At 30.2% G+C, this 15699-nt stretch overlaps 1 protein-coding gene across 15 annotated transcripts in view; it reads left to right on the forward strand.

The window, feature by feature from the left end:
- trol (terribly reduced optic lobes) overlaps positions 1 to 15699 on the forward strand; it is a 1106314-nt gene that overhangs the window by 995083 nt on the left and 95532 nt on the right. For all 15 annotated transcript variants that reach the window (XM_075355875.1, XM_075355878.1, XM_075355883.1 and 12 more), the window contains 4 exons: positions 7766 to 7929; positions 9832 to 9928; positions 10532 to 10641; positions 15134 to 15299. In XM_075355875.1, the coding sequence (XP_075211990.1) occupies positions 7766 to 7929; positions 9832 to 9928; positions 10532 to 10641; positions 15134 to 15299 (537 nt within the window). The remainder of the gene's footprint in view (positions 1 to 7765; positions 7930 to 9831; positions 9929 to 10531; positions 10642 to 15133; positions 15300 to 15699) is intronic.

Consider the following 15699-nt stretch of genomic DNA (forward strand, 5'->3'; position numbering starts at 1 on the left):
TGGAGATTCTTTCTTGGGTAGTGTCATGTTGGAGAATGGAGTACCTCAAGGTAGTGTACTAAGTGCCACCTTATTTTCTATGGCCATCAACAGTAACACTAAATGTGTGCAGCCACCTGTTTCATGTTCTTTATTTGTCAATGATTTTGTTATATATATTACATCCCATTCAACAGCCACAGCAGAGAGAGAGAGAGAGAGACTTCTACAGAATATCTTGTCTTGAAATTATTTGGTCCAGGTTTACCGGCTTCACCTTTTCACCCAAGAAAACAAAATGGTTGTCTTTTCTTGGCTGTGGGACCCTTCCATTCCACAATTTTTTCTCAATGAACAGCTAATTGCTATCTGTTATTAGGTTTTTGGGTTTATTTTTTGATAGCCACCATACGTGGGTCAAACACTTCAAAGAATTAAAAACACAATGCTCCAAACTTTTAGATATGCTGCGAGTCCTTAGCAACACCAGTTGGGGAGCCAGTTGGTCATGTATGATACGTTTTTTATTCTTTAGTTTGTTCCGCTTAGATTAAGTTTGTATGAAAATGCAGAGAGCCACATTTTCTTTGAAAAAAAGCAGCTGTAGTTTTCCATTGCTTTCAGCTGCGCAGTACTCAGAGGACTGAATGATGTTGATATGGCCGTTTAAGTCATTGTGACTCACGCCCCTAACAACTACTGAAAGAGCTGCTGCCCTCTTTCAGGAATCATTCCTTAGTCTGGCTCTCAACAGATACCTCTCTGATATGGCTGCACCTTCGGTCCAGCTACTCTGTATCCCTGAGCACTCAAGCCCCCTCACCAACGACAAGGTCTCATGATTCGTAGAGGAGGTTTAGAATCATTGTAATAAGGATAAAATCAAAACCTAAACCGACAACGATTGTTAACGTCTATATGCCTACAAGCACCCATGATGATGATGAGGTAGAGTGTGTATACGAAGAGATTGATGAAGCAATTAAACACGTAAAAGGAGATGAAAATTTAATAATAGTTGGAGATTGGAATGCAAGCATTGGAAAAGGCAAGGAAGGAAATATAGTGGGTGAATACGGGCTGGGCAAAAGGAATGAAAGAGGGGACCGACTTATAGAGTTTTGCACAAAGTATAATTTAGTAATATCCAACACCCAATTTAAAAATCATAATAGAAGAATATACACTTGGAAAAAGCCAGGCGATACTGCAAGGTATCAGATAGATTATATCATGGTTAAGCAAAGATTTAGAAATCAACTTGTTGACTGCAAAACTTACCTGGAGCAGACATTGATAGCGACCATAATTTGGTGATAATGAAATGTAGATTGGGGTTTATAAACCTGAAAAAAAGGTGTCAGATGAATCAGTGGAATTTAGAGAAGCTTGAGGAAGAGGAGGTAAAAACGATTTTTGAGAAGGACATCGCAAGAGGTCTGAGTAAGAAAGATAAGGTAGAAAATGTAGAAGAAGAATGGGAGAATGTTAAAAAGGAAATTCTTAAATCAGCAGAAGCAAACTTAGGCGGAATAAAGAGAACTGGTAGAAAACCTTGGGTTTCAGACAATATATTGCAGCTGATGGATGAACATAGAAAATATAAGAATGCTAGTGATGAAGAAAGTAAAAGGAAATATAGACAGTTAAGAAATACTATAAACAGGAAGTGAAAACTAGCGAAAGAAGAATGGATTAAAGAAAAGTGTTCAGAAGTGGAAAGAGAAATGAACATTGGTAAAATAGATGCAGCATACAGGAAAGTTAAGGAAAATGTTGGGGTACATATATTAAAATCTAGTAATGTGTTAAACAAAGATGGTACACCAATATATAATACAAAAGGTAAAGTTGATAGATGGGTGGAATATATTGAAGAGTTATACAGAGGAAATGAACTAGAAAATGGTGTTATAGAGGAAGAAGAGGAAGTTGAGGAGGATGAAATGGGAGAAACAATACTGAGATCTGAATTTAAGAGAGCATTAAAAGATTTAAATGGCAGAAAGGCTCCTGGAATAGACGGAATACCTGTAGAATTACTGCGCAGTGCAGGTGAGGAAGCGATTGATAGATTATACAAACTGGTGAGTAATATTTATGAAAAAGGGGAATTTCCGTCAGACTTCAAAAAAAGTGTTATAGTCATGATACCAAAGAAAGCAGGGGCAGATGAATGTGAAGAATACAGAACAATTACTTTAACTAGTCATAATCTTAACTAGAATTCTGTACAGAAGAACTCAGAGGAGAGTGGAAGAAGTGTTAGGAGAAGATCAATTTGGTTTCAGGAAAAGTATAGGAATAAGGAAAGCAATTTTAGCACTCAGATTAATAGTAGAAAGGAGATTAAAGAAAAAATAACCAACATACTTAGCAATTATAGACCTAAAAGGCATTCGATAAAACTTAGACTGGGTTAAAATGTTCAGCATTTTAAAAACATTTAGAGTTTAAGTAGAGATAGAAGAACAATTGCTAACATTTACAGGAATCAAACAGCAACAGTAATAATCGAAGAACATAAGAAAGAAGCTGTAATAAAAAAGGGTGTCGAAGCAGGATGTTCCCCATCCCTATTACTTTTTAATCTTTACACAGAACTAGCTGTTAAAGATGTTAAAGAATAATTTAGATTCGTAGTAACAGTACAAGGTGAAAAGATAAAGATGCTATGATTTGCTGATGATATAGTAATTCTAGCTGAGAGTAAAAAGGATTTAGAAGAAACAATGAACGGCATGGATGAAGTCCTACGCAAGAACTATCGCATGAAAATAAACAAGAACAAAACAAAAGTAATGAAATGTAGTAGAAATAACAAAGATGGACCACTGAATGTGAAAATAGGAGGAGAAAAGATTATGGAGGTAGAAGAATTTTGTTATTTGGGAAGTAGAATTACTAAAGATGGACGAAGCAGGAGCGATATAAAATGCCGAATAGCACAAGCTAAACGAGCCTTCAGTAAGAAATATAATTTGTTTACATCAAAAATTAATTTAAATGTCAGGAAAAGATTTTTGAAAGTGTATGTTTGGAGTGTCGCTTTATATGGAAGTGAAATTGGACAAACGGAGTATCTGAGAAGAAAAGATTAGAAGCTTTTGAAATGTGGTGCTATAGGAGAATGTTAAAAATCAGATGGGTGGATAAAGTGACAAATGAAGAGGTATTGCGGCAAATAGATGAAGAAAGAAGCATTTGGAAAAATATAGTTAAACGAAGAGACAGACTTATAGGCCACATACTAAGGCATCCTGGAATAGTCGCTTTAATATTGGAAGGGCAGGTAGAAGGAAAAAATTGTGTAGGCAGGCCACGTTTGGAATATGTAAAACAAATTGTTAGGGATGTAGGATGTAGAGGGTATACTGAAATGAATCGACTAGCACTAGATAGGGAATCTTGGAGAGCTGCATCAAACCAGTCAAATGACTGAAGACAAAAAAAAAAGATTAAGGTTGTGTCGCCTACTCCTCAGCGCATCCTACCGTGCTTAAAATGCTAGATGCTGTAAATCATGCTTTCCTTTGGCTTGCCACAGGTGCCTTTAGATCAAGCCCTGTCGTAAGCGTACTTGCTGACTGCAGTGAGCCACTACTATGAGATAGACAGGATCAGCTTTTAGCATCTTATTTTGCTCGTCTTAAAGAACAGCCAAAGACTGTTCAACCATCCATGTTGTACTGCACCTGTTGGTTGACAGGTTCAGATAAGTTCACATAAGTTTTCTAATTCACTGATTTTCCATTAAGTGTGTATTTGTAAATCTGTATCATTACTGATATCAGTAAAGTATTACTTATCAGTAAAGTATCATTACATAGATTGAATGCTAAAAATTGTTTGTATTACTAGAGATGTGAAAATTTAGTTCTCCAAATTTTTATTTTGTTACTTAGAATATAAATAATATCATTATACATGATGTGTTAGTTTGCTGTTTTTAAACCTCTTACACCAGAATTGTGTAAGAGGTTGTAAATTCTAAATCTTCTTTTAATATTTGAATTTATTCTATTCTACATGTTTTAGAAACATACTTACTATTATTAAAATAGATGTAGCATTGATAATAGAAATATTCAGTGTAATTTTGAAGTGTTGTCACATTTTAACATGGTTCTCCATGAATTTAATTTAAATAATTAAGAATTAGATGCTTTAATTTTTTTGTCTGATAATACTATTAGTAAATAGTTTCCAGTCGTTCAGATTGGTTTTGTTGATTCTCCGCTACAGAAACAGCTTAAATTGTACAATTTTACTTTTGCTAAAAGTGTGTGTATTCTGAGTCAGTAGTAATGTACTATTATTCTAACAGCTGAATTGAAGATACTTTGTTCAGTTCTTAGAAACAACCTATTATCAATTTGAAAAAATTAATTTGTTAAATTTGGTTCTGGGATAATAAAATAACTTATTTAATCAATTATTACTCCAGTAATGCTAATGGCAATTTATTTTTAAAAAATACATTGTTTTATACTTTATACTAAAATTTAAACTTTAGTTTTTTGAAAGCAAATAAGAAAATTTGTAAAATAGTAAATAAAGAAAGGTATATTAAGTTTTTCTTGGAAAATTTCTTTTTTGGGGGGCTTTTCAATGAATGATTACAGTACATTAGTTTTTAATTCTGATTTGTATTTTAAATTTTGTTTGTATTCTAAACACCAAAAAATAGTTCCTATCTACTTAAATTAAACTTTTACATTTTACTCTTTGACTGTCCATCCTATTCTTAAGTATGAAAAGGTCAAAAAGCTTGAAACAAGTAGCAATTGTTAAATTAGATGAAAATAATATTTTATATTTATATTAGTTACACATATCTAATTTTTATTGCATGCATACGTGCAGAACCAGTGACAGAATGCTACACCAGTCTTGGAGGTAAATTTAAATAGCTTTCTATCTTTTTGTATTAATTGAATATATATACAGTATATTATAACGCGATGTGTATAAATATACATAACGCTTAATGATAAATATTATGATGTATGTTTATTACAAATATTTATTGCCTTTGTGTACATTTAGTTCTGATTAAGTCAATTTATGATTAGTTTAAATAAACATCAATTAATCAGGTATAACCAGCTTTTAAATTTAATGTGCAAAGGTAATTTGGTACAAAGTAAAGGAAGTATTATGATAGTGAAAAATTTTGGTTTTGAGATTTCAACAGAAATATCCTTTTTAATTTACTAAGCATTTTGCACCGTTGGTACTGATTCAATTGTATAAATTAAGTAAGTTTCCACTTAAAGTGTAAATTCTAGTACTTTTGGAGCCTATACTCCATCTTCAGGGATTTTCTAAAAGATGTTAATTTAAATCAATAATCATTTTTAAATTAAACTGTTATGTTCATAATAGTTGGATGTCAAGAATAAAATTAATTTGTACATCAATAAGACAGTAACATTATGTTTGTAAGATTATGAAATAGATTTAATGATTATAAAAATTAAATCTATTTCATAATAGTCGCTAACGTCTTACAAACATGATGTTACTGCCTTATTGACATATGGATTAATTTTATTCTTGACGACTGACTATTATGAACATTTATTTTGACCATTCCTGAATCCATTTTTATTAGTTTTGGCATGATGTCTGTACATATGCATGAACGTATGTATTTTGCATAACTCAAAAACAATTAGCCATAGGATGTTGACATTTTGGATTTAGGACTGTTGTAACATCTAGTTGTTGTGCACAAGTCGATTGTAATCAAAAGGGTAGGTGCTCCCCTTTTTACTGCAATCAATTGAACCAAAAGTGTCCAAAAAGCCCAAAACACAAAAAAATGGATTTTATATATATCATAAGTGGTACTTACTTTCATTGGTTCCAGAGTTATAACCAAATAAAATTTTAATTAATGAAATATTTGGATCTTACAATGGGAAGGCACATCAGTTGAAATCCGACTTCATCTCCTTTTTTTTTAATTTAAATATATTGATTTATTAATAATTTATTAATCACTGATTGTAAAAAATATTTACCATAAATAATTCAATAATAATAAAAAAAAGAAAAAATATCAGAAATTATTAATGAAATAAAATTTTATGTACTTTTCATTTAAAAAAAAAAAGTATATTATGTAATTTAATAGGTGTACAAGGAGATCATGTGGTGTCTACATTAGATTTAAAAAAAAAAATTATTAACTATTTCAATTTTTAATGTGTAACTACACTTTTTTTTATATCATTAAATCTGATGTTGCTACTAAATTAGGTGCAGTTGAGAATCTATTGTGAATTAATTGGGGATTAAGGATATTCAAAAATTAAGATTTTATTAATTAATGTAATGTGATATATGAAGGAAAGATTGAGTAATAGGGATACTCTTGATACTCGTGTATTGTAGGGATACTCTTGAAATAAGGAAGTGTTTTACAAATTTTATTTGGACCATTTTCGGTAAATGGGTACCACTTTTTTCTCTTTTTCTCAAAAATAAAAAAAATTTGCATTTTTACATTTATATAACAATAACCAAATAACATTTTTGTTGAAAAAGTACCAATTTTCCATATTAACAATCAATCTTTGATTAGTCTTCTTTATTTTTTTTATTTCAACTCTTAATTTTATTCAGACATGGGTTTTACAGATGTACCTGAGAAAGATTCAATATAACCATTATTGCTAATAATTTTAAATATAAATTTTAAATACAATCTAACAAAACTAACTTACGCTCGCTTTGCTCACTAACCTTGACTAGCCAGAGAAGTGAGCATAGGTTAAGTTGGGTTAGATTATATTTACAGTTTCTCTGCAAATACCTCCAACTAACCAAGGGTTTGGAATAAAAAAGTGGTACTTGATTAGCACAAAAGTCCTTTTGTTTTCTCTGATTTCTTTTTTCCTTTATAAGACAACATATTTGTAACTGAATTTTTTTCCCATAGTCTTACATCGTATTGCACATCATCATATCATAGATGCATATTTTATACCATACTTCATGTTCTGTGATTCTTCAAGAACTAATAGACGTATACACCATATATCCTGTAATTTCAGACAATCACATATCCGTTAGTAGACTTATTATTAAGCAATAGAAGTTTTAAACAAGAAGTTTTATTATTAAACAGAAGGACGATTGAAGCAGGATAGTAGTTTTAAGTACCTTAGAAGCACAATAAAATTTTATGGAAGTTGTACAGAGAAAATTAGAAGCAGAATTGCAAATGGTAAACTGGGTCTCCGTACAGTTAGAAATCTGCTTATAACAAAAACTATGCGTATTGACCTGAGAAAGATATTTGCAAGATGTTTTGTTTGGAGTGTGGTATTGTATGGTGCATAAATATGGACAATAAAGTAAAAAGAAACTTGATATCTAGAAAGTTTTCCAGATATCAAGTTCCCCTTTTTTTTTGATAGGTGTATGATTAAGACAATAAGAAAAAGAAAAGCTGATTAGATAAGCTACATAAAAAGTCATGATTGTATTCAAAAGTAATAATTGAAGGGAAGAATAACGGAGTGGGGGGAAGAGGAAGAAGGAGGATAGGAATTAGGATTATTTGAAAGGGAGACAAGGATACTATGTATAATTTAAAAGAAAAAGCTCAGGACAGGCTGTCATGGAGAATGCAGTTTCTTAATACCTTTCAATAGACAGATCCACTAAAGAAAAAGAAGAAATTTTAAATTAATAAAAGAAAGATAATTAAATTACTTTAATTATCGTATTTTATGAATTAAATTATCAATAATCATTGTATTTATTTTAACAGAATTACCACGAATTACTCTAGATCCAGTAAAACAAATTGTTCGACCAGGAGATAGTGCACATATAAACTGCAATGTCCATGGTGACCCTCCCTTAGATGTCAGTTGGGCAGCAGTTAGTCGTGCATTACCACCTTCAGTTACTGTAAATGGAGGATATTTAACTGTAAGTATAAAACAAATAAATTAAAATTATAAAAATTGTATCATTTACAAAAAAATACCATGAAATGAAAATAATGCAATACCATAATAACCTTATAAGCTAATTTATAATTCATTATTTACCCTATTGTTCAAAATCTAGTTTACTGCAAAAGCATTATTTACCTTTATTTTATTATGTTGTGGTTACAGTCTGTTGATACTACAATACTTTTGTATTTTTCCAATAATCTTTTCATTTATAGATTCTTCACATGGTCATTTCACTATCTGTGGTTTCTGTTTCTTTTTAAAGGCCATATGTATTTGGCTTTGGTTTATTAGCTTAACTTTTCCTCCAAATTTTTGTCTTTATTGTTTATTAGTTTTTCCTTTGAAGTTTGAATTAGTTTCTGGATTGTTTCTTAAATATTTTCAATATCAAATTTGATTCTTTTAGTTACACATTTGTTAAGTTTGTTTTGAGGGATGAGTCATTTTGATTGTTTTAAGGTAGTGATCAGTTTTGATGTTTATGCTCTTCTTGGATTTGATATTTTGGATTTTTTCCAATTTTTAAAGGAAATGGCAACATAATCGTTTCAAAATTCTAAGTTGGAGCTGGGGATTGTCATGTTTTTTTGTTGAACTTTTAAATTGAAGTGAACATTAATTTCAGTTTGAGTGCTACATATAACTCAATTAGTCTTAGATCGTTTTTGTTGGTCGTTATGGCTGGAAAGTTTCCTACAGTTTTCTGGTATACTTTTTCTTTGTGCGTTAATCTCCAATTAAAATTTTGATGTGGTCTTTGGGTATTTTATGAATTTCATGTTTAACAATTTCCTGACCAACTTTGTTTGGATTTCTTTGTGTTCATTAATTGGAGCATAGGGATTAAGTAAGATTAAGATTTTTTGTTCATCTAAAATTATTATTAGTTCTTTAAATTATCCAATTTTTATCAGGAAGTTTGTGTTTAATGGTTCCAAAGAGATATTGTGTTTTGGTCTTAATTTTGACATTGGGTTTCCTGGAGAAGGGTCTGATTTCTTCTTTTATATTGGTTTGGGCTCTCCAGACTCAAATTCATGGCTTTTTCCATGGTGATTCTTGTTTCTGATTACCACCTGAAGTAATATCTTTTTCTTAAGTTTCCATGTCTTTTGCTTGAAAGTTGTTTTGGGAAAGATAAAGCTTTTAAAGGAAAAATTGCAGTTTTGAGCCATAGATTTTTCTCTACTTTAGCTCAGTTCAGAGTTTTAAAAATCCCATATCCAGGGTGGAGGAATGAATCTATATTCAAACGTAATCAATGTTTTTTGTTTCCAGAAAAAGTTGCTGCAACAGTATTTTCAGCACAGAACGATGAGCCCCATAATTTTTATTATATTTTTTTTATAAATAATGTACAGTTATGTTGATGGTTATACAAAAGAAAATTATACTGAAAAAATTATATCAACATTTCAATTCAGTGTATCTATTAAGTAAAAAATGCCATGGTCTCCTAGTCAGTGTAAAGCTGATGATTATGCTGGTTTATTATTTTTTTGCTTAAATTTAATTGAATATAGTTTAACAGGTACATTATCCATATTATTTACCCCATGCATGTTAATGCCTCCCCTTACAATATGATAATTCAACAACATCTGGATAATTTCAGGCACTCAAATTTTGGAAATTAAAGGATACACATTAAGTTATCCTCACATTTGTAGTGTGAAGCTAATGGCCTGAGCTACATTAATAAATAGGTTTCCATAGTTCTTCAGAAATAAATAATAGTGCCCGTATGCTTTTGACATCTAATATAATTTGACCGTAGCAGATGATGCCGTTAAAAATATATCAAATTTAATTTTAATAATTTATTTTTTAAAGTAATTTTTTTTTAAATTGTAATTCTTTCAATTTTCAGTTCAACAGTATTACTGCATATGATGCTGGCAAATATATCTGCAGGGCAAGAAATAATTATGGAGATGCAGAAGCTGTAGCAGAAGTTATTGTTAATGGTATGATTTTTTTCATATTTGTTTTACTTTTACTTTCCTGGCATCATAATTCTAGAGCTATGCTTGCAAGAAAGAAGTATGTTAATCAGTCAAGAAATGGGGTACGGATTTTTTTTTGGCATTTTTTGGAGATTTCATTACCCAGGGACTGCAAAAAACAAAAAAAGGGGGTAATATTTATATGTAAGTACGTGTGTTGATATTAAAAGTTAATAAACTTTTAATTATAATATTACAATATTTCATAATATATCCCTGCCACCAAAAAAACTTAGGTAATTTTTTATTGGTTGTACATTTTTTATTGGAATTTTTCATTTCATTTCTTACACTTAACATATTAAACATAGAATAACCAAAAAAATTTCTTGGAAGGTGATTTTGAAAGAGGAGGAAGCAGAAAAAAATATGATTTTTTTTAATTTATAAGACTTATTTTGCAATAACTTGAGCAAAATAACATGATAAAAATTATTTTTATCATTTTGTTTTCTACTTAAATTAGATTAAAACTCACACTTTTAAAGCAATATTTATGTGTTATTATTAAATATGTTACTTAATTATAAATAAAAAAATGTAATGCATTTGTTTTTATTTCAGAACAATTGCATAATCCTCACCCAGCCATAACTGTTGCTGACAGAAATCCTGTAGCTAATGAAGGAAGCAGTGTGTTTTTGAGATGTGATTCTTCTCATCCTAATGTAAAAGTAAGATGGCTGAATAATATTAGTGTTAATTTATTTTTTAGTAGTATTTGTGTAAATAATCATTTGACTTTCATTAAAACATTGTAATAATTTAGGTTAAGTATTGTTTTATTTAGAGGATTTAATGCAAAATGTTTGTTGTGCAGTTTTTAATATGTGAGGGTTGGTTGAAAAGTTCCAGGTCTAGATAAGAAAACAACATTTTTCTGGGTTCATTAAATTTATTTTTCAACATAGTCACCTTTAAGGTCTATACACTTGGCTCAGCATTCCACAGAACGTTAATGCCAGTTTGGGATTGATTTATCAAACTTCTTAAAATAACTATCTATGGTGACAATAACTTCATTATTGGTTGAAAATCTCTTCCCTACAGGTCATTTTTTTAGGTTAGGAAATAAATGATAGTCACTGGGAACCTGATCAGGTGAATATGGAGGGTGTTGGAATAATTTGAACCATAATTTGTTGATTTTTGCCTTTACATGACCGAAGTGTGAGCTGAAACGCACTGTGTTGATGGAAAAGCGTATTTTTTTGCCAAATGCAGTTGCTTTTCCGTAATTTCATTGCTGAAATGCTACAACAGGATTGGATAACATTCACCATTTATTGTTTCACCCTTTTTTAAAGAAAATCAGTGAAAATTATTCCCCATACTTCCCAAAATACAGTTGCCATAGCTTTTTCATGAAAAAAGTCGTTTTTTTGTGCATGTTGATCTTTTTCAACCCATTTTTTTGACTGCTATTTGTCTCAGAAGTGCAGTGATGAACCCAAATCTCATCAACCGTCACAAATCAATGTAAAAATTCCTCTGGATTGTGCTTAAATATTTTTTCGACATTGTTTTTAGTCAAGCTTGAGTTTGCTCAAGCCCAACTAAAGAAATGAGCTAGATGGGTGCTACCCATCTAGCGCACAGCTTGATTGTACATACCCAAATGTTCATGCAAAATATTGTGCCTTGTGTTTTGTTGATATGCATATTAACTCTGGTAATTCGTTCACTATCCTGTCACTTGTTGATCTGCCAAAATGATTTTACACACTTTTCTATCATTTCTGGTGTAGTCATTTCAGAAGAGCATCCACTGCTTGGTTCATCGCTGGTGCGTGTTTGACCCATTTTAAACTCTGACCCAGCATTTAACTATTGTATTTGGTGGAGAAAAGTTCCAATGTCATATCAGGCTCTTCTTTAATTTCTTTTACATGTAAGCCTTTCAGAAAAAAAACATTTAATCACTGCAGAAATTTTCAGTTTTTCCACTTTCCAAAAAAATACTCTAATTCTCCACTTTGACAGACTGTAAGTACTGTACTAATTGATGTAGTGACTCTTATGGTAAACTAATGAAGAATGGAATCATGTGCCGCTGTTGAGAAGTTAAGTGTACTAATGCCATCTCTGTGTAAGGCCTGGAACTTATCACCCCATCTTCGTAATTATGTATCCCTTACTGATTTTTTTTTTACAATTTCTATTTGAGATTGCTCTGCAGTACATGTAATATTATACAGCAATAATCTAACATATATTGTTTTTGTAATATTCCTTAAACTTGGAATTGTTGATATACAGTGCTTAAAATGATGTGGTGAGTTTAATCTGTGATAGTTATGCTTGCATTTATGTGTTTTCCTAATCAAAAAGTTACTTTTTTTGGAAATATAAACAGTTATATATGTATTTTTAAGGTATGTACCAGTAATTAAGTGTATCCAAAATTATACTTTTTTCTATTCAAACATAAATAGGTGCATAACACTAATAAGTTTTTAAAGCTTAGTATTTCATGTATCTTATGTTTAGAAGAGATATTTCAAAATAAAAAATTGTTGTACTGAAATAAAAATGTTTGAATTTTGTATTTACATATGAAAATATTTTAGTCACTTCAAATACTTTTTACTTTATAATTTGAGTAAACAAATTTTTGGTTTGACAGACATATTTAATGAAGAAAATGAAAGAACTTCCATTGACCCAGTTCACCCCAAAATGAGGATACTTTATTGAACAAATGGTCTCCAGCACCTCTTCCAACCAATCTGTCTGGGTCTTCCCCTTCTTGCACATTTTATCTTGCTGCATTTACAATATATTTCTGTTTCCAAAATCCTTTCCTTTCTCCATGCCATTTTGGTTACATAAAAACCAATCCAGATTGGAGGCTTCTTGTTTATTTCCTGAGCTGCCAATTTCTTACTTATGGAGTCGCCAACACCACACCTAACCCCCATCTTGGAGGATTTCCTTTTTCCTTGTTGAGGGTTTCCTTCCCCTAGTCGTCATGGACCAGTCTTTAGGCCATCTTGTCTTCATCTTTACCTATAAAGGACAGGATTTTCTGCCGTACTTAATATTTAATATCAATGCCGACTTCAAGACACCCATCCAGACATTTAACCTACTTTAGCCCCAATATTCTCAGATTGATACTCCCAGAGATGCTTCAGGTGTTATGAAACAATCAGCTTGCAGGGAGGATGCAGTTAATAATGTCTGTTACCTGGTACAATATCAACTTATAACATTATACAATAATGGGCAGTAGGAATGTAATGTCGTAATAAAACTCTTATGTTGTAGTAACTGTTTTTAATTCATTATTATGAGATTTTAATAATGTAAATAATAAAAAAGGAAGAAAATTGAATCCAATATAAATAAATTACAAATATTTCTACATTAATAAGAAGTTTAGTATATTCCCTATTAGAACTTATTTGATTTAAAAATAGTCAATCTTTTTCACTGAAATAAAAAAATTGTATAAAAAGTCATGGATGAAATGGCTGTAATTAACATTGGGCTTTCTGAATGCTATATTGTAAACAAAAATATAATTTAACGTAACACAATTGAAGGAATGGAAAATTAAGAGGTTGCAGAATTATGATTGTGGAAGTGGAAAGTATCCATATCACCCATAAAAGTTTATGTACAGCAGTGAACTTTGAAGTAGAAAAAAACATTTAAATGACAATAACTAAATTTTTCTACATCATAGTTAGCCATATTAAAAAACTTTAAAAAATGTATGGTGTTTAGAAAACCAAATACAAAACTATATTTTATCATGATGTATACTACCTAAATAATGCTGACAAGCCTGCATTCAGTCACTTTCAAGATTATACTACTTCATATCTAACTACTAGCTTAGTAACAGTTCAGCTGTTAGTTATATCTCAATATCAGGCTAACTATCTCTGATTTAATGTTAATGAAATTAAAAAGGCAAATTACTACGTACAGATTATTGTGATACATTTGTTAGAACTCCTTCCTACTAATTTTTAAAATTGTATATGTGCCTGCATTATATTATGTATGAAAGAAACAAAAAATCTAAGCAAAAGATTATTTTATTATGCAAATATAACACTTGCTCAAATTTCACATGCCAAAAAAAAAAGACTGGCTAAGTTACACAGGTATTCCACACTAGATCCTTGATCCAGGAACAACAGATAATAAGCAATGAAGCAATCATTTAACTACAACTAAATTATGGTTAAATAGTTAAATTAGTTGGATTATATATTAATCTGGTGGTTTGTTATATAAATTGGTTGAAATTGATCAAAATCGTCTGCTTTCAGTATGCACAACATAACCATGCACTGAAATATTGCAACCCAGGAATACACGAATAAACTGCAATGATTGCTCTAAGTACCAACTATACGGGGAAAACCAGGAGCACATTCTTTAACCAGCCATATATTTGTATATATATACAAATATCATTATAACATATCAGCATACCATTGGAATCAATGATATACTTTTGTAAATCACCACTTTCCACATCACTCACAAACTGAGTATATATATATATATATGTACTGTATTAAATACAAATTCAAAATTTTACCCATGATGTGAGTAATTCATTAACTCAGCGATGCACTTGGAAAATACAAGCTCTACAAACTATATTTGCCAAAAGCAATCTAGGAAATAAATAAATCAACACAGATCAAATTAACTATTTTACCGTGTTTAATTTTACTAACTATTAAGACCAAAATCAATAACAACACTTCTGTAAGCAGTTTCATTGAGGAATAGATTTGATCAATCCTACAAATAAATTCAATTGTATTTTCATTTATTTAGAAAGTGATTCACTATTATTATTTTTATGTAATACTTGCATATTGGGTCATTATCAGAAACTTAATCAACTTACAACATGATGTTTTCTTTCCCAACATTTTTTGAAGTAATGTCAAGAAATAAAGGAAAATGAAGTAAAGATGAAGGGCCAATGTTTAAATAATAACCAGTTTTTATATGTATGATTTTGAAATTCAACTACATTGGTACAGCTTTCTTTAGGAAGGGAAATGCTTGTTTTTTGATCATGACTAAAGGATCAGTAGAGGTAGCTTAAAAAAAGTATTTTCTTAATATTTCTTGCATATTTCATTTTGTATGTTCAGTATCTATAATTTAATGTGTCTTCTTTTTTCAAAGATTGTATGGTCAAGAGAGCATTATCCTCTTCCTCAGAATGCCACAACAATAGGCAATAACTTGAGAATTGTTAACTTGCGTCAAGAAGATTCTGGACGGTACATTTGCAATGCTGAATCTCCTTCTGGAGCCACATCTTTTGAATATATCAATCTTTATGTCAATCGTAAGTCATAAGTTACCTAATTATTTTATTTTAAAATTTTTTTCCTATTTTATTTTACTTACTTTTATTTACTTATTATCATCATTAAAAAATACTATAATTTTATATAATTATTATAGTATTAATTATGTTTTTCATTTTTCATGATTATTATTAAATTTATTCTTTTGGTCTATTCAAGAAATCCAGTTATTATTATTATTATTTTAATTGTGTATTAATTTATTTAAATTAATTTTTTTTGTAGTTCATATCTCCACTATACGTAAATTTAGCTAATTATACAATATAAAACTTATTCAGCTATTCCATAACGTACAGAATTAAAGAACATTCTTACCTTGCTTTTTTTGACAACAAATTTGTTCTATAAATTTTAATGTATCATGTTATCTAATGT

Source organism: Lycorma delicatula, chromosome 2 (assembly GCF_047948215.1).
Source record: "Lycorma delicatula isolate Av1 chromosome 2, ASM4794821v1, whole genome shotgun sequence".
Lineage (NCBI taxonomy): Eukaryota > Metazoa > Arthropoda > Insecta > Hemiptera > Fulgoridae > Lycorma > Lycorma delicatula.